The 19,219-nt window shown below is 40.4% G+C and overlaps 1 protein-coding gene across 15 annotated transcripts in view; it reads left to right on the top strand.

Annotated features, from left to right (window-relative positions):
* The window catches only part of PATZ1 (POZ/BTB and AT hook containing zinc finger 1), a 42,292-nt gene that overhangs the window by 1,844 nt on the left and 21,229 nt on the right, over window positions 1-19,219 (top strand). For 8 of the 15 annotated variants that reach the window (XR_012155143.2, XR_013634729.1, XR_013634726.1 and 5 more), the window contains exons 2-6: window positions 2,098-2,161; window positions 5,510-5,545; window positions 6,117-6,188; window positions 8,630-8,801; window positions 18,685-18,822. Coding sequence is in view for 8 of the 15 variants with exons in the window: in XM_073313542.2 (XP_073169643.1) it covers window positions 2,098-2,161; window positions 5,510-5,545; window positions 6,117-6,188; window positions 8,630-8,801; window positions 18,685-18,822 (482 nt within the window). In the remaining 7 variants the exon portion in view is untranslated. The remainder of the gene's footprint in view (window positions 1-2,097; window positions 2,162-5,509; window positions 5,546-6,116; window positions 6,189-8,629; window positions 8,802-18,684; window positions 18,823-19,219) is intronic. The other 7 variants (XM_073313549.2, XM_073313547.2, XM_073313545.2 and 4 more) reach the window with 7 other exon arrangements.

The following is a 19,219-nucleotide window of genomic DNA, read 5'->3' as shown; positions in this document are numbered from 1 at the left end:
AGCCCTCCACTGCAAGTTGCTATTGAAGTGCAAACTATTAATAGATCTTAAAATGACTTTTTTCTGATTAACAGTCTACATTTTCATTGTCTTAACTTCATTCATATCTGGGTGATTACACACTAGGATAAATGGAGTGAAGAGTTGATATTTCAAAGTCTGTGGCAACAGCTATCTCTTTAACACATGGTCTTTGTGTCCTTTGTGTTTACAGCATCCTGAAGGGGATCCTGTTTCTACACTGCAGTATACATAAGATCTGTGCATTTAATGTGGCTGATATTTGTTGTCACTTAAGTGAACTCCCACAAACAAGTAGATCTTTGATACTGCCTTAATATGGCTTGTGTGTATCTTGTGGTTTGAGTTCAGGAATGAATTTGAGACTTGGGTCCTTCTCAAGTTCAGTGTTCAATTTGAGGATAGGGTAGATAAGGGAAAAGAGTCAACACCAGCCTTCCTACTTCTACAACATCCCTAGTTAATGGATCTGAGCTCTTTGACTTGCCCTGGCTGGTGAGAAGGAACTGAGATGTTAACCAGTAAGCAGTAGAATTCTGCTTTCAATAAAGATACCCCAGGAATAGAAACTTAAAAACCTTTGACCCTGCTGAATCTGCTCTGGTAATAAGGACAAGGGCTTTTTGCTATACAAACAAACAAAATCAGTGATAAAGATGAGCTCGCCAATAACTGGCAAGTTCAGGAATGTTTTAAGACAAAAAACTTGATACAGAAACAGCGTCAACTTGAAATCTAGTCACCATGAGAAGATAAAGGTATTTTCACGTCCTGTACCTGCCCCTGAGATCCCCTGCCAGTTTTTATTTTCCAATCACACTTTAATAAAAGAAAAATCTCCCTGCTGTTGCTGTACTGAAAGACTTCCACGCCTAAAATAAAGTAACTGACTAATTCTCCAAGGTACTGAAAATTCAGTGTTCCCATTGAGTTCAGAAAACCAGGGCCTAATGTTAAAGGGGGAACAGTGAAAATGTCTGCATGCTTTTGTAAAATAAAAAACTGAAAAATAGAGAATCTTTTTTTTTTCTTAAGTGTTATACAAAAGTGTGTAAACAAAATAAATCAGACAGAAGTGTGACGTTTAACTTTACAGTATGCCTTTAGTTCAAGGATTGATTCAGGGGGCATCCCTGAAGTCCATAGGTATGTACTAGGAGTTTAAACCTCTGATTAGTCTTTCCAGTTTAATAACCCCAGCGCACCTGCCCAGGCATCAGGTTTAACAGCTTAACTGTGGATTTAACTCCGTCTTCAGTCTCCAGAACTGAATTCCACTCAGCTCTCTCTGACTGGCTGAGACTAGAAAGTTGGGGGAGGAGAGTTGGAGAACTAGTTTCCAAGCAGGTTTGGCCTCATACAATGAAAAGCTTTCTTTCCACCCAGAGAAGCACCCACTAGGAAAATCATTAGCTATTCAGGCTTCCCTCCTTCAAAACAAGCTTTACCAATCACTGGGAATGGACTAACTTCTTTCAATAATAATTTGCTCTTCTACAGCATCTTCTAGCTGAGGCCCTCAAAGTACTTTGCAAATGTTAATAATGCCTCACAGCATAGTTGTGAGGGAGGACAGTATTTTTTCCATGTTATATATGAAGAAATTGAGAGACAAAAGTGGAATGTCATGCCAAATTTTCATACTGGGGTGCTTAAAGTTGGTTTTGTAAATCCATATTTGGACACCAAAATCAAAGTGGCCTGACTTTAAAATGCTCAGCACTTCTGACACTGAGATCACTTTGATTTAGGTGTCTAAATATGAATTTAGAAGTCCAACTGTAGGCATCCCAGTATGAAAACTTTGACCTAGATCTCCTGCTTATTCTGATCAGTATTTCCTTGCAGAGGGATGGCAGGATATTGATCAGGGTAGAGCTCTGACTGTTTCTGATCTTTGTCTCCAGAAGTAAAATGTAATGGGTTGTTTGAATGAACTGGAGCCCAGACACACCAGAGAGAACTTTTCTTGGAGTGGATGCAATAGTGGCTTCTATTTTTAATGTTTGTTTTCAAGTATATATGTGTGTGTGTGTGTCTGTATACATATATAAATACATATATATATTTTTTAAGGCCAGACCACTTGAATGGGCACATCAAACAGGTGCACACGTCGGAGAGACCTCATAAGTGTCAGGTAGGAGCAGGGGGATAAATGAGGGTTTATATCTTTTTATTTAAAAAAAAAAAGGCAATGAATGTAATGTGTGCAAAGAATGATCAAACACTGATAGAAATATCATGTATTGTGAACTGAGATAAATATGTTTGTAACTAATCACGGTCAACAAACTGACAGCTGCTTTACATTCCTCTCTCTACCCTCCCCCCACCACTCCCTGTTGCATCTCTTGCTGCTCTGGTCCTCCTGTCTCCCCTCCCCCTCTACCAGATGTTCTTTCTTGCTGCTCTATCCCAGTCCCCACCCTGGAAACCTTACCCTGCTGCTTTGTCCCTAGCTGTCTCAAATGATGCCCTTTTTCTCTTCTGTAGTTCAGTGGCCACTAACAAGAGGCTCAAATTCTGGCTTTAATTTTTTAATATAATTTCAAATACAGTTGATAATTTAACTTCACTTGCCGTGAAGCTCTTTGTAGCACATAGCCTTCAGAACATTGCACTGAGCAAAACTGGAAGCTTTTTTTCAGCAAGGATCTGGGTGACATCAGCACAGTATCCTTTGAAATGCAGTGTAATATCAACTTACATAGTTCTTTATAGTTAAACAATAAGTCTTCCATTAAGGTTTAAAACCAAATCAAGATTGACCTTTTATCATCCATTTGCTGGCCGGGTGGGAGAGTAGTTAACAGGCACCTAGGCAAAACAAAAGGAGTACTTGTGGCACCTTAGAGACTAACCAATTTATTTGAGCATGAGCTTTCGTGAGCTACAGCTCACTTCATCGGATGCATACCGTGAAAACAGTTTCCATTATGACCCCCTGTCTTCAAACACTTTTATGGGAAATTTCTGAAATATTTGCTTCTTGGACTAAAATTTTCCATGTGTGGTGTCTGAAGGAAGGTGAATTTTACAGAAAGTTGGAGCAAAATCCCGTCAGTTTTCTTTGAGGTCCGTGAGGGTGGGGGAGAAATTTTTCCATTCTAAAAAATTCTAACCCCATCCTGTCTGACTGTTGCCTCTTAACCTGCATTTTTCTGTCTCCTGACACATGCCCCTGTTTTTTCTTCCAAATTGTGGGGGATTGTGGGATGTTTTTGCAGTTTAAAGTAATCCAATGAGCAGATTTTCAGAGATATAGAGCGCCTAAAGCAGGGGTGGGCAAACTTTTTGGCCCAAGAGCCACATCTGGAGAGGGAAATTGAATGCAGGGCCATGAATGTAGGGCAGGGGGTTGGCGTGCGGGAGGGGGTGCAGTTGCAGGAAGGGGATCAGGGCAAGAGGTTGGGATGCGGGGTCAGGAGGGGGCTCAGGCCAGGGGGTTGGGGTGCGGGAGGGGGCTCAGGGCAGGGGGTGTGGGATACAGGAGGGGTTCGGGCTCTGGCCCAGTGCCGCTTACCTCGAGGGGTGGCAGCAGAGCGCAGTGGAGATAAGGCAGGCTCCCTGCCTACCCTGGCCCTGCGCCGCTCTCGGAAGCGGTCAGCATGTCCGGCAGTGGCTCCTGGGTTTGGGGTGGGGCAGGCAGTGCTGCCATGCATTGCCCTCGCCTGTGGGTACCATCCGCAAAGCTCCCGTTGGCTGCGGTTCCCCTTTCCTGGCCAATGGGAGCTGCGGGGCCTCCAGGGGCCACAGGGATGTGGTGCCAGTCGCTTCCAGGAGTGGCGTGGGGCCAGGGCAGGCAGGGAGCCTGCCTTAGCCCCGCTGCACCACGGGGCTGGCAATCCCTGAGCCGGGTTGAAAGCCCTGACGGGCCAGTTATGGCCTGCGGGCCGTAGTTTGTCCTCCCCTGACCTAAAGGCTCCTATTGACCTCATTGGGAGTTGTAGGAGCTCAGCACCTTTGAAAATCAGGCCATAGGGCCTTCAAGCCAATTAAACACCTTAAACCTATCTAAAGTCTTAAATTGGCTTAAGTTTCTTAAGATGATAAAAGGCTATAGATCAGGTTAAATCAGAAGAATTCCCAAACCACAATTATTGTAAAAACAAGGTGACTAGTTGTATGTAGTGAGGACGCCTTAAAGATTTTTTTTAAATGCACACTTAACTGTGTGTGTATAAATATCTATATATAATATAATATGGACATGTGTACTTAGCCTACAATGCTAGCAGAAACTCATCATTTTTTGGCCAGCTCGTGTGAAGCTTACAGAAAGTATGCAGTTTACTAGTAACACTGATAATCACTAATTGTCCTTTGCTAAATGATACCTGTTAGGAAACAGAGAAATTTTCTTTCATTTAGGAGTATTAAATGTAAACAACTAAATTCGTGCAAATCTAAGGGTGCATTGAGCACTCAAAAGTCAAGAAAAACAAAAGTTAAGGTTCAACACACAACCTTAACTCTGCCCTTTACATATATGCATTACATGAGCACAGTTTCTTAGAATAATCTCCTATCTCTAGAATTGTAGAAAATGCCGCAAGATATTATATAAGAAAATGGTATAATTAATGGTTATTAGGATAGTGACAGAATTAAGACTGCAAGTTCAACAATAGCTTGTGCTTGACTTTTGACTGCTTAATTGTTCGAACTTAATGTGGCCATAATATTTAATATAAATAAGATGTAGAATATTTGTTGAAGACCTATCTGTCTTTGCAAAAACTACTTGGCAGCATCCTGTCAGAATTGCAACGTTTCTCTGCATACACACCACAGAAAGGATATCATTCTGGAAAACAGTGCTGTAAATTTGTTTCAAATCTAAAATATATACTATATACTAATGTGCCTTTCATTCTAGTTATCTCTTGAGAAATAACTTTCCCTCCCATAGAATTATCTTTCCTAGTCACCAAGTTTGGGCACGGAGGAGCAAAATAGCTCAATATTGGTATGTTGCTTCTCCACACCCCACCACCATTTTTCCTTGATTTCACTCGAAAATCAGTGAAGCTGATTTAGCTCCCCCTAGTGGCAGTTAGAGCTCCTTTGAGAATTCTGTTATGTACAAGTGACAAGGATCCTTGAACCATCGTAATTACAAAAGAGAAGTATTGTTTTGGCAAAGAGAAAAATGTTTTCAGGCTCCTCTATTTTAAAGACGTTCTTCAGAACGGTGCTGTACAATCTGTCACTTACCTGAGTCCCTACGTGCATCTCTGCATACCCGTGAGGTGCCAAAGTGGTATCACAGCACTGTGGATTCTGAGCCATCAACACAAACATAACTTCAGGGCAGCTGAAATGAATCTGTGGTGAGGAGGAGATGGCCATGTGCTAAATGCCACGTATACAGGTCACTGTTAGAATTAGTCCGCACACAACACTGCACCTACCTCACTTAAAAAGAGAGCTTGTCTCTGCAGACAAGCACCTGATTCCACCTTTTCCCTTCCTCTTCAAACAGACTCCGAATGGGGAAGGACGCTCTCTACAGAGCCAGGTAATCTGAGAAATCCAATAAGTTGCTTTGGTGTCCAAGGCAGACACCAAATGGAACTCTGGATACTTTTTCTCCCTGGTAACATTTTAATTTTTTTAATCTGTCAATTAAGTGCTTGGCATGGGAGAAGGGCTAAGTCAGTTTGTGGCCATAATGGGATAGTTCAGGTTGTTGCCCTAGGGGCCTGACATGGGATTGAGGTGCTTTACCTGCTGGGTTGATTACTTTGTAGGGATTGGTACTAACGTCAGGCTGCAGGGTGGGAGGAATGATGGTTTGAAAGTAATGTGGACGGAACTATCGGGGAAAGATGGGGGAGAGAGATCAGAGGTTCATTATTTCTCAGGGAAGAAGGCACAGCTGACAGTCCTAGTTAACATCTGGCAATTTAAATAAACAAGGAAAATACAAGTTGTTAAAAATCAAGCTACATTTATTTGAAAAATACAAATAAAAACTATTTATTGAAATTTACCTAAAATTGGCATTCCAAATCCAGTGCTTTTCCCCTTGATTTCAATGCAGAATGAGTTTCTTCCTGTCCTAATTTCTCTTACTTCCTGCCTATTAGCAGGAAAATGGCAGCCATCCTGGAATAAGCTCAGAGACATCCACAGCCATAGAAAAGTTGAAACTTCAAGAGGTATTTCTTAAACAATGTTATTTTAAACTTTTTTATATATTCTTTTTTGGTCTATTTATCTACCTATGCAATGTTTGATAGGAAAGCACTGGACTTTTCCTTTATTATTAATAACCTTAATAATAAATACTTCGCACTCATTTAGCACTTTACATCTTTAAAGCCTTTTACAAACATTAACTAATATTAACTGTAAGAGGTTTTCTCCAAACCTGGTCCTGTCTCCCTTGTATGATTCAGCTAAACTGGTTCGTGCTTTCTCAACTGGACCCTTATTTTTGTTTTTTAGACTTTTTTTTTTTTTTTTTTTTTTTTTGCATGTCTGATCAGTACATAGCTTATCCAGGAATGGACTCTGTAAAAATTGGCAGCAAGACTGATTACCAAACAGAAATACGGTTGTATTACTCCCACCCTAAGCTTTCCACTTGATATGTTCAACGTAGGATAGATAATAGTTTTAATTTTAACATATGAGGATTTGTGTCTGTGTCATAGAACTGATGCCCAGATATTCCGAATGCATTTATACACAAGCTTGCTGTCACTTGATATTGAATTATTGGTGATGGAGCTTTTGACTTTCATGCTCCGCTGCTCAGGAACACACGTTAACTTTACTTCCAACAGGTTGATTTGTTGTTGGAACAGTCCTTACTTAAAGACTTATTTGTTTCCAGTAGCATTTTGCTAAATGAAAGCTACATCTATTTTGCTCAGCGCTGTGTCCTGAGAGTTCATATGAGGAGAAATCTCTTTCTCTTTCATGTTAAAGAAATTACTTTTTTTCCCTTCATCATTTGTGACTTACAAGTTTTTCTCTAGTGAGGTCAGCGAAATTCCATATATCACAGCAATCCATGTCTGTATCACTGTTTTTTTTTTAACTATATTAGGGACTGATCCTGCAAGGTACTGAGTGTTCTGTTTGTTGCAGAGTACCCTCAACTTCCATTGAAATAAAGTACTTAGCACCTCACAAGATTGACCCTTTAGGGCCTGATCCAAAGCCTACTGAAGCCAGCGGGTGCCTTTCAAATAACTTCAGTGGGCTTAGGATCAGGCACTTAGTGACAGCTATGTAAAATTCTACAGATGAACTTCTATTGTATTGACGGTTTCATTTATTTTTAAGCTACTGTGTTGTAATCGCAGTGCAGTAGTTACGTTGTTATCCTAACAAAATCTACTTTACAGTGAAACAGCTGCCTAAAAAGTAAACCACTACTTCTGAAAAGCCAAAAAATCATTCCCTAGATCACTTACTGGATTTATATAATCTCCTAGGGAGCTGTGATATAAACCATGTGTCTCAATATTTCACCTAAAGGGTGCTGTGGTACAAGCCAGTCACGGCGCAACCTTGAATTTTGTTGCTTTCATCCAATTGGACTGGTCGCTCTGATATTTCTGGTTTTCTCTGTCCTCCATATGTGAGCAATGTGTTCAGATTGCATTTTTTTCTATAACATGTTGGTAAAGATTTGATTGCTTTCATGTATGCTAATGATATGATCAGCCTTGCAAAACTGTCAAAAACATACTAGCCCAAGCACAAAATCTGCTTACCTACATTCTGCGATTATGATGATGATGCGGGTGGGGATGGATGTCTCACTCACCTGTCAAATTATTCTCCTGGTGTGAATGGGCAAGTAGAATTTTGCAAGGTTGACATGTATAGTTATAATTATTGTTGTTTTACCCTAAGTTCATCTTGTTACGTAATAGTAACTGGAGTATGCTACCATAACAGGGATCAAGTTATCCACTGTAAACAGATTACACAGTGCCATTCTGAGGTCTCTCTGGACTATGGATGCCAACATGGTTCTCCTTCTGTAGTGCCCTCTGTGATCCTGTCAATCCAACCTTACTTTCTGGTCTCTGATGCTTTGTTTATACATCATTGGGGAAACCATAGAGACTAAAGTCAAATTGATGAGATCACAAAGTGAATGCAGGAAGGAAATAGAGGGATTGACATGAGCCTGGCTTATGTGACTATGATATCACCATAAAATGAGCTAGGATAGACTCTAATGTGACTGGAGTGGAATTTTCAAGAAGGACAATGGCAAATCTATTTACGTTACTAAATATAACTTGTGAAGTTTTAGTAACACAGATTTCAATGAGGAGCTGAGACGTTTCAGACCTGTTTTTCTACTCACATTTTACAGACTATATTGTTTCAAAGCTTCTTTCTTTATGTCAAGTCCTAATCCTGGTGCCTGCTCCTTTTTGAGCAGTAACATTGCATCCTTTGCAGTGTGATGGTAACCTGGATTGCCTGTTTGGGGAAAATTAACTCATGATTGTCACTTGTGTCCATATGCAGGGTTTGAGAGTCTTACGGTGGGGGTCACGTAGTGTAGATATGGTTATATGAACACTTGCAGTAGATTTGGTGACTCACACTGTTCTCCTTCTACCTGCAGACCTGTAATGCTTCCTTTGCCACTCGTGACCGACTGCGCTCACACCTAGCATGCCATGAAGACAAAGTTCCATGCCAGGTGTGTGGAAAGTACTTGCGGGCAGCATACATGGCAGATCATTTGAAGAAACACAGTGAAGGACCAAGCAACTTCTGCACTATCTGTAACCGAGGTAATGATGAGCTGTCTCTTTATTTCAGGGGAATAGTGCAAGGCAGAGACAGCACTAAGCTCTGTAATGCTGTCTGCAGCAGGAAGAGATCATACCATAGCTTCCCTTGTTGTTTTCCTCAATGAACAATAAACATCATGAAATTGATGAAAGTATTGGCCTGGCCTTTGGACATGACTAGGTGTTTAATATTCCTTCTCGGATGAAGTTTAAATTAAATGCAGAGCCTAGCATTTTTGGATGGATCTACAATTTTTTGCCAAAATCCCCTCCCACATCCCTCCAAAGTAACCAGTTCCTGCTTGCCATGACACTATTCACTGTGCACCTGCTCACTGTCACAGGGCTGGACTAATTACCCTGGGGAAGGTCTGGGAGAAGATCTTCGGTTTCATTTTACATAAGTCTATGTGATATCCTGATTCCCTCTTAGCCTCCTGCACCAGAAGTGGAGCTCAGCTGCTCTCTCATTTGAACCCTAGCAATTGTTTTGTGCTGGGTTACATTTACAAGGTTGGCTTTGTAAGAAAAAGAGCCAGAAACAGACTTTCATTTATAAAACAAACAAAGCTAAACTTCTTCATTACATATGTACTTTCCACAAATTGAGGAGCAAGGCCTGCAGATTTAGGTAGCATGGGACCTGAAGGTAGGCTATGGATAAACAAGACAAAGTTTCTGGAAGAAAGAAGGTTTCAGAGTAGGAGCCGTGTTAGTCTGTATCCGCAAAAAGAAAAGGAGGACTTGTGGCACCTTAGGGACTAACAAATTTAGTAGCTCATGAAAGCTTATGCTCAAATAAATTTGTTAGTCTCTAAGGTGCCACAAGTACTCCTTTTCTTTTTGTGGAAGAAAGAAGCTAAAGGGTAATGGAGTCTTAAGACCAGGCTGACTGACTGATATGAGACTCTTAAAACACTGAAGTAAAGATGCTACTTCAGAACAATGCTGTAGATTGCAAAAGAGACATGCGGCTGGTGCCAGGTGAGCAAAAATACACTTGTGCGTGTCTGCACACTTCTGTTAGCAGCGGTGGAATAACAACTGGTTTTCAGGGAGGGTGAAAAGATACCTACTAGAGGATTTCCTCGAATAGTCCATCTATGTAGGAAGCATCAAAGTTAGTGATTAGGAAAGGGTTCAGAGATAGTAAAAGAGAGCAAAAGGATTCCCAGAATGAAGAGGTAGGATATAGAGGGACTCCTGACACACAAGGAAAGGACTGATCCAGGTATTATATCAAAAGCACTGTATTTTCTGGTCTCCAGAGACATTTGGCTCCTACTTCACATATCTAGCTATACACTGGTTTATTGCTTGCACAGAACCCTGACCAACACTTCGCTAATTTTTGAAGTGTACCTGCTAGTAATTTATAACAATTATTACAGGTAAGGGATATTTCTGCATGGAATGAACTTGGTGTTGGACAAAGTAAAACCTGTTAGGTTGTTGAATGGATTGGTTTCATGTTGGGGAACACTTTTGGTGTGTTGGAGGTGGCCATTGTCAGTTATGGGTCTGTCTTTTGGGTTTGTTGAAGGGGTCTATTTTTAGTTCCATTTTCCAATTGAAGGGAGCTGATATCTATTGAGAGAATATAGTTACATAGTTGAAAGGTTGGGGACAGAGTGCAGGATAGGAACACTTGGGTGGTTAGAGTAGATAAAGATGAGTAGTGAGCGACTTATTAAATTATGAAAGAGCCATTGTCCACAGTGGAATTGGGTCCTTAAAGTGAATTAAGCTTTTGCATGGAAACACCAGTTTGCTAGGAAATCCTCGGGGTTCTTAAATTCCATGGATTTGGATATTAAAATGAATATAGGCCTCCTTCAAGGGAGAGCCTGACTTCTGAAAAACTTTCCTTGAACTTATCCTGACAACTCTTGCACTGAGATTCAGAAGCCCCTGATCCAAGCTCTCTCTTCAGCTATGTCCTCAGTCAAACCTGATGGATAGCACATTGAAAATTCATTCATGTTAACTGGAACTGGAATATTTCTTGGATTTGAGAACCTGGGATTCACCCTAGCAGCCACTGGATGTCACTGCTGCTCCTCAAAAATTCAACCAGGAAAACAAAGGCATTGGTTTGGCCATCAAACAATACAGTGATTAATAAAGGCTATTTAAACGATACAGTTTTAAGCAGAAATCTAAATAAAATGTAAGTTCTGGGAGGAGGGGGTGTGTGTGGAAAGGTGGAGGGGTCTGATGAGCATCCAAGATAGCAGACAGCTTTTAAAAGTGCTGCTTTTTTTCTACACTTCACTGTCTTCAAATGCTTTGTCAGAGAGAGAGACATTAGGCTGTTGTGAACTTAAATTTCTACCAGCACCTTCAAATAATAGTTAATCTGTTAAAGACTGGCCATCTGCAGCTAAAATTCAAGGAAGTAAGCTTATTAATCTTTTTAAGTACAGACTGAACTTGTTGAGCAATTGTGGCATCATATGGTAAGAACTCAGTGGGATACTTACTGCTTAAAATTGACATGGATAAGAAGTTTGAAAGCCCTAGTTCAAGATGTCTGATGACAGTCAGTAGACAATGTGAACTGTTCTGTCTAGAAGTCCTATAAACTGCAGACCAGCGAGAAATCATAGAATATCAGGGTTGGAAGGGACCTCAGGAGGTCATCTAGTCCAACCCCCTGCTCAAAGCAGGACCAATCCCCAACTTTTGCCCCAGATCCCTAAATGGCCCCCTCAAGGATTGAACTCACAACCCTGGGTTTAGCAGACCAATGCTCATGAAATACACTGGAAAATTTCATACTAAAAAGCCATGATAGAGGTTCATGTCAACAGAATCTGTGGAAGTTTTTCTTCCTCCCTGGAGGTGATTGTGCTAAGAATAGTTTATTTTGATCTTCCCCTTTAAATGCGTTTTGGTGCACTGCTTCCTTGGAATGGTAACTTAAGTAATGCTGGCTTTGGTAACTGTAGAGCAAGAAGAAAAGATTTTTAAAAATTTTTAAATGAATCTGGGGCCAGATTCTGGCCAAGCTTGGGCAGCCGAGGAGGAAGAAAGCAAGGACTCTTGGGCAGATGAGGAAGAGGTTCTTGTGTGTACACATATATATTAGTGTTAAAGTGAGGATGGAAAATATGGGCTTAATTTGTTGTTTTATTCTGACAGACTGAGAGGTTTTCTATGGAAAGCTAGTGATGTGCATCTTGCTGTCCTAAAGGTATTGGGGACTCTTCCTGGAACTTGGAAGGAACAGTCACAGATCTGTTACACACAGACACCTAGGGCATCTTTATCTTTCCTGGTTTTAAATTTTTGTTTTCTTTTACAGTGGAAAGATATGGTCTTCAAAAATCACCACCTCCAAGTCAGTTCAAGGAGATTTGTATAATTAGGGTGTTAATGCTTAGAATGATTATTAACATCCATAATTAATCTTGTTTACCCTGGGCAGATGTACTTTCTGGGAAGGGGTTTCTGTAAAGGAGTTGTGCAACAGAGGAACTGTAATACCTTAGAAATCTAAGTACTTAGAAAACAGTTTTCAAAAATCTATCACTGTCAGTATCTCTGTTTAGTGACTGGAACTCCTCTCTCTCTCTCTGAGGGGGCAGCCATTTTGCTGATACTTGTCAACAGGGGCTCCATTTGATGACACAGAGTAGGGTTTAGATGGTTTTGCCAAAAGGTAGTATTGGACACTGAGATTTAAAAGTTGCTGTGAGGAAAGTTCTGTAAGTTCATTTTTAATATTGGTTTGTTTAACTGAACAGTTAATACATCGACTTTAACTTAATTTTAATAAACTTATTTTTAATCAAAATATTCTTTATAAAGGCAAATTAATTTTATTTACTTAATCAAACTGTCAACTGCTGCTTCCTGTCTAATTGTTACATATTTTCTCTTATTCTATTCTAAGATCCTTAGAAATGTTATGTACTGGTTTAGGTTGGGTTTAGGCTCAAAGGAAGCTAGAGGAGGTAAGCATCCAACACCCTTAGACTCCTTTGACAATCTTAGCATTATTCTTTTTAATAAGATATGGTGATCAGAAAGTGCAACATAAGACAGACACTTCCTGTTAAGTACATGTCCAGTTTCCATGCCACAGGCATCAAATGAGTCAACTAATGCCACAGGTTCTGCTCCTGGTGGACTCACCTTCTATGTAAGGTGTGGTGTTCAGACTGAGAATACGTTGTAATTATTTTGATAGAAGGATGAATTCCTGCCATTCTTCCTGCTGGGCGTAAAGTGATTGGTAAAGGCCAGGGGCTGGAGGCATTTGCCTGCTGATCTAGCTATATCCAGTTTAGACTCTATGAACAGGGTGCATCCTGCATTTCTTCTTGGGAAGAGTTCATTACAGACCAAACACTTCTGTTTGGTAGGAGGTAGGCTATTTCCTTCCTGTTCCTGTGCATGTTTGAAAGGCTTAAAATGCTAAGAAGAAGCAGGATCTGCTCCCTGGAGCTGTGAAATGTGTATGTGGATAGGGCAGTAGATGAGAAGGGGTTGGGTATTTTTTTTGTTTTGGTTTGGTTTTTTAAGACTCTCTTTAAATCTCACCATGGTTTGTTTTCAAGAAGGGTTTAAGAAGTGATGGATTATCCCTTGGGAATCGTCTACCTCTCTTGCTAGGATAGACACGTACCTATTTATAATTCTGGCCTTATGTAAATCTTGGACTGTGATCTTTCTCAAGATCTGATTATGCTAAAAATCTCACTTTATCTTAGCTGCCCATGAAGTAGCTTTTATTCATACTGCTTTGGTAGAAGTTGCTGGTTCACCCCTTCATCTACCAAGTGCATAAAAGAAATCAAGGTACTTTTCAGGAAACTTTCACTATATAAACTTTCATTGTATAAAAAAAAAAGTGTTTCCTGCAGGTGAAATCACAGAACTTCCCAAAGACTACCATGTTATGATTGTTCCCAATCTAGATCCTTTCTTTTTTGTGAACTGCAGTGAAACATAAGAACATAAGAATGGCCCTACTGGGTCAGACCAAAGGTCCATCTAGCCCAATATCTTGTCTTCCGACAGTGGCCAGTGCCAGGTGCCCCAGAGGGAATGAACAGAACAGGTAATCATCAAGTGATCCATCCCCTGTCGCTCATTCCCAGCTTCTGGCAAACAGAGGCTAGATACACCATTCCTGCCCATCCTGGCTAATAGCCGTTGATGGACCTATCCTCCATGAATTTATCTAGTTCTTTTTTTAACCCTGTTATGGTCTTGGCTTTCACAACATCCTCTGGCAAGGAGTTCCACAGGTAGACTGTGAGTTGTGTGAAGAAATACTCCCTTTTACTTGTTTTGAACCTGCTGCCTATTAATTTTTATTTGGTGACCCCTAGTTCTTGTGTTATGAGAAGTAGTAAACAACACTTCCTTATCTACTTTCTCTGCACCAGTCATTTTATAGACCTCAATTATATCTCCCCTTAGCCGTCTCTTTTCCAAGCTGAAAAGTCCCAGTCTTATTAATCTCTCCTCATACGGAAGCCTTTCCATACCCCTAATAATTTTTATTGCCCTTTTCTGAACCTTTTCCAATTTCAGTATCTCTTTTTTTGAGATGGGGTGACCACATCTGCATACAGTATTCAAGATGTGAGCATACCATGGATTTATATAGAGGCAACATGATATTTTCTGTCCAATTATCTAGCCCTTTCTTAATTATTCCCAGCACTCTGTTAGCTTTTTTGACTGCTGATGCACATTGAGTGGATGTTTTCAGAGAACTATCCACGGTGACTCCAAGATCTCTTTCTTGAGTGGTAACAGCTAATTTAGACCCCATCATTTTATATATATAGTTGGGATTATGCTTTCCAATGTGCATTACTTTGCATTTATCAACATTAAATTTCATCTGCCATTTTGTTGACCAGTTGCCCAGTTTTGAGAGATCCTTTTGTAGCTCTTTGCAGTCTGCCTGGGTCTTACTATCTTTAGTAATTTTGTATCATCTGCAAATTTTGCCACTTCACTGTTTACCCCTTTCTCCAGATCATTAATGAATATGTTGAATAGGACTGGTCTCAGAACAGACCCCTGGGGAATACCACTATTTACCTCTCTCCATTCTGAAAACTGACCATTTATACCTACCCTTTGTTTCCTATCTTTTAACTAGTTACCAATCCATGAGAGCACCTTCCCTCTAATCCCTTGGCAGCTTACTTTGCATAAGAGCTTTTGGTGAGGGAGCTTGTCAAAGGCTTTCTGAAAATCTAACTACACTATATCCAGTGGTTCCCCTTAGTCCACCTGCTTGTTGACCCCCTCAAAGAATTCTAGTAGATTGGTGAGGCATGATTTCCCTTTACTAAAACCATGTTGACTCTTCCTCAACAAATTATGTTCATCTGTATGTCTGACAATATTGTTCTTTATTATAGTTTCAACCAGTTTGCCCGGTACTGAAGTCAGGCTTACAGGCCTGTAATTGCCGGGATCACCTCTGGAGCCCTTTTTAAGAATTGGCGTCACATTAGCTATCCTCCAGTCATTTGGTACAGAAGCTGATTTAAAGGGTAGGTTACAGACTACAGTTAGTAGTTCTGCAATTTCACATATTGAGTTCTTTCAGAACTCTTGGGTGAATACCATCTGGTCCTGGTGACTTATTGCTGTTCAATTTATTAATTTGTTCCAAAACCTCCTCTAATGACACCTCAATCTGGGACAGTTCCTCAGATCTGTCACCTAAAAAGTATGGCTCAGGTTTGGGAATCTCCCTCATGTCCTCAGCTGTGAAGACCGATGCAAAGAAGTCATTTAGTTTCTCTGCAATGGCCTTATCGTCCTTGAGTGCTCCTTTAGCACCTTGATTATCCAGTAGCCCCACTGGTTGTTTAGCACGCTTCCTGCTTCTGATGTACTTAAAAAAATATTTGCTATTACTTTTTGAATCTTTGGCTAACTTCCTCAAATACTTTTTTGGCCTTCCTAATTGCATTTTTACACTTCATTTGCCAGTGTTTATGCTCCTTTCTATTTTCCTCACTAGGATTTAACTTCCACTTTTTAAAGGATGCCTTTTTGCCTCTCATTGCTTCTTTTACTTTGTTGTTTAGCCACTGTGGTTCCTTTTTGGTTCTCTTACTATGTTTTTTAATTTGGGGTATACATTTAAGTTGAACCTCTATTATGGTGTCTTTAAAAAGTTTCTATGCAGCTTGCAGAGATTTCACTTTTGGCACTGTACCCTTTAATTTCTGTTTAACTAACCTCCTCATTTTTGTGTAGTTCCCCTTTCTGAAATTAAATGCTACATTGTTGGGCCGCTGTGGTGTTTTTCCTGCCACAGGGAAATTAAATTTAATTATATTATGGTCACTATTACCAAGCAGTCCAGCTATATTCACCTCTTGGACCAGATCCTGTGCTCCACTTAGGACTGAATCAAGAATTGCCTCTCCTCTGGTGAGTTCCAGGACCAGCTGCTCCAAGAAGCAATCATTTAAGGTGTCAAGAAACTTTATCTCTGCATCCTGTCCTGAGGTGACATGTGCCTAGTCAATATGGGGATAATTGAAATCCCCCATTATTATTAGTGATTTTTTTAATTTTAATAGCCTATTTTAATTTTTAATCTCCCTGAGCATTTCACAGTCACTTTCACCATCCTGGTCAGGTGGTCGGTAATATATCCCTACCACTACAGTCTTCTTCTTATTAGAACATAGAATCTCTGTGGATAGAAATTTCATGGTACATTTTGATTCATTTATGATTTTTACCTCGTCTGATTCTACGCTTTCTTTCACATATAATGCCACTCCCCCAGCAGCACGGCCTGTTCAGTCTTTCCGATATATTTTTACCCTGGTATTACTGATTCCCATTGATTAAGTTTCTGTGATGCCTATTATATCAATAACCTCATTTAATACGAGGCACTCTAGTTCACCGATTTTATTATTTAGACTTTTAGCATTGGTATATAAGCACTTTGTCTCCTTTTAGTGTCTGCCATTACACGAAACACAGACTTTAAAACAGTACTTAACACAGAAATCTCTGGCAAGTTGAAAATAAGTTCCTACTTCATAATCCTCTTTCACAGTTTGGTTCTGAGTTTGCTATATTTGCAGCATCCACATACTTCTGGCGCACTTACTGTGAAATAAGGGAAGAAGGTTTCTATTCCTAAGTAGCTTGCAGCCTAGTTGGAAGTGTAACCATCACATCTGTATGATATGTCCATTTCACTCACAACCCAACTTTGATTCTTTCTTCATTTGCTGTGAATTTTAGCAGAGGAAGGATTATATTTTCATTGTCAATGCGATGTACTCAGTATCGCACTTTGAGTCCTTGGAGAAATCTTATTTCAGAGGAATATATCCTTCCCTTCAGTGCTTTTGACAACTGATTTGGCCAAGACACCACTGCTCTGGTTTTTTAAAAGTGAATATTTTTGCTAGGTCACTGTTGTGGTTTTCTTGTTGGATCCACAATGCTGTCTTCATATTCTGATTCTTGGCAGCTCAGCTGCTCTCAGGAGACAGTCCTTGTTCCACCCCAGGGATAAAAGCAGCCTGTCCGCTTCCTTTTTCTTCTCCAGTGGGTTGCTATGGGCATTCTGTAATTGGGCTTGTAACTAAATCCTCTGAGATCGTTAAGGATTTATGATGCATTATTCTTTCTGAACTTCGGGTTCTAGTGAAAGTCTCTGCATAGTAAGAGCCATTCTGTAGGACAGGTATGGGGATTTTTACTGTGAAACAGAGTTCAGTTTAAAGTCAATACCTGGAGTAAATTACTTTGTTTTGCCTATTAAGGCCCTTGTTTATGCTAGAAAGTTGTGCCACTATAGTTAAAGTGGGACAACCCTCCTACTTTGGATGCATTTATATCAGCGTATTAAGGTGCTTTATACCACAATAGGCTATCCCTGTATGGGAAGGGGAATAAGCTGTACCTATATAAGGTACCTTTATACCGATATAACTGCATCCACACAAGAGTTTGTACTGGTATAACTATATTGGTTTAAAAAAAAACCCCAAACACCTCACCAAACCAACATAATTATACCAGTACATTTTTCAAGTGTAGACCAGGCCTATGTTAGTGGCCAAAATGTAAATCTCATTCTCTTTTCTGTACATTTGGGGGTTTTGGGTTTTGTTTTTTGTTTTTAACAAGCAAAAAGAAGAGTAAGTTTCTGCTCATGTGACTGTACCGGTGGAGCTTGTGCCCCATTGTGATTCTTACAGGGAAAGGTTTCTAATATGAAAGTACCACAATGACATCAGTTATTGATAAGTACCACAATAAGTCTTTATTGATAAGGTTGAAAGATTCCTCAAATATCTGGCCTCTTTATCATCCAGTTATGGGCCTCATGATCCTCAGAGTAATTGCCACAACTTCTAAAAGCTAATGAAAGAGTGCTAACAAAAATATTTTAGATAAATGATCACATTACAGGGAAAGGTGAAACAGATGAACCCCAAAACATGAGCCCTTCTTAAAACCGTAGGAAAGTGGCAAGGAATTACTGGCAGGTTCTAAATAACAGTTATGTTTGTAATTTCTCTTAATATGTTCTCTTATAATATACTCGGCATAAGCAGAAAGTTTCAGGACTTTGCTTTTGCAAGGCTGAAGGATTCTAGGGTGTCATCTTCTTTGCAGTAACATTTTGTATACACACTCATACGCAAGTTTTGTTCTCCCCACAGAATCGGTAAATCCTCTGTGGAAAGCTCTATTTCACATTTATCCTTAGTTAGATCTAACATAAGGGTCCTACTTCAGCAAGTTAGTTTGAGTCTCTTACGGGTGACTAGGGGGGAGAGAGAGAAGGATAAAAGGAACAGGGAAGGCAGATGTGTGTCTTTGCTGGTGGCAGGATCTCATCTCCTTTTATCTTGTTTAGGTTTCTCCTCTGCCTCCTACTTAAAGGTCCATGTTAAAACCCACCACGGTGTTCCCCTTCCCCAGGTCTCCAGGCACCAGGAGCCCATCCCGAATGGGGGAGCAGCGTTCCACTGCGTCAGGACCTATGGCATCAAAGGCAAGCGACTCCCTGCTCTGCACTTTGCTTCTTTGCACAGGACTTTGTGTTGTGGGGGGCTGGGTTGGGCATGGGAAAGGGGAGGAGGGAAAGACTGGGTAGTCCGAAGGAGAAGCTTAGCAAGAAGTGGAGAGGTTACATAGAGCTAATTTCTATCGTTTGTGCAAGGATCTCTCTGGGTACCTTACTGGGGAAAGTAGTAGAAATACTTCAACTTTTGGTAGCTTCCTTAACTTTACAGATGGAAAAGACCTGTTAGGTCATCCAGCTCCTCTTCCTGTGAGCAGATTGTGCTTGAATCTTACCTGAGGGTTGTGAGTTGGGAAGGATAAACTTATAGCTCAGTCTAGAATCTGGTACTGCCAAGATTCCCCAGTTGCTCTTGAGATGATCCAAG

Source organism: Lepidochelys kempii, chromosome 15, assembly GCF_965140285.1.
Source record: "Lepidochelys kempii isolate rLepKem1 chromosome 15, rLepKem1.hap1, whole genome shotgun sequence".
In the NCBI taxonomy this organism is placed as follows: domain Eukaryota; kingdom Metazoa; phylum Chordata; order Testudines; family Cheloniidae; genus Lepidochelys; species Lepidochelys kempii.
The sequence above is the reverse complement of the archived record's forward strand: the minus strand, read 5'-3'. Positions and strand labels throughout refer to the sequence as shown.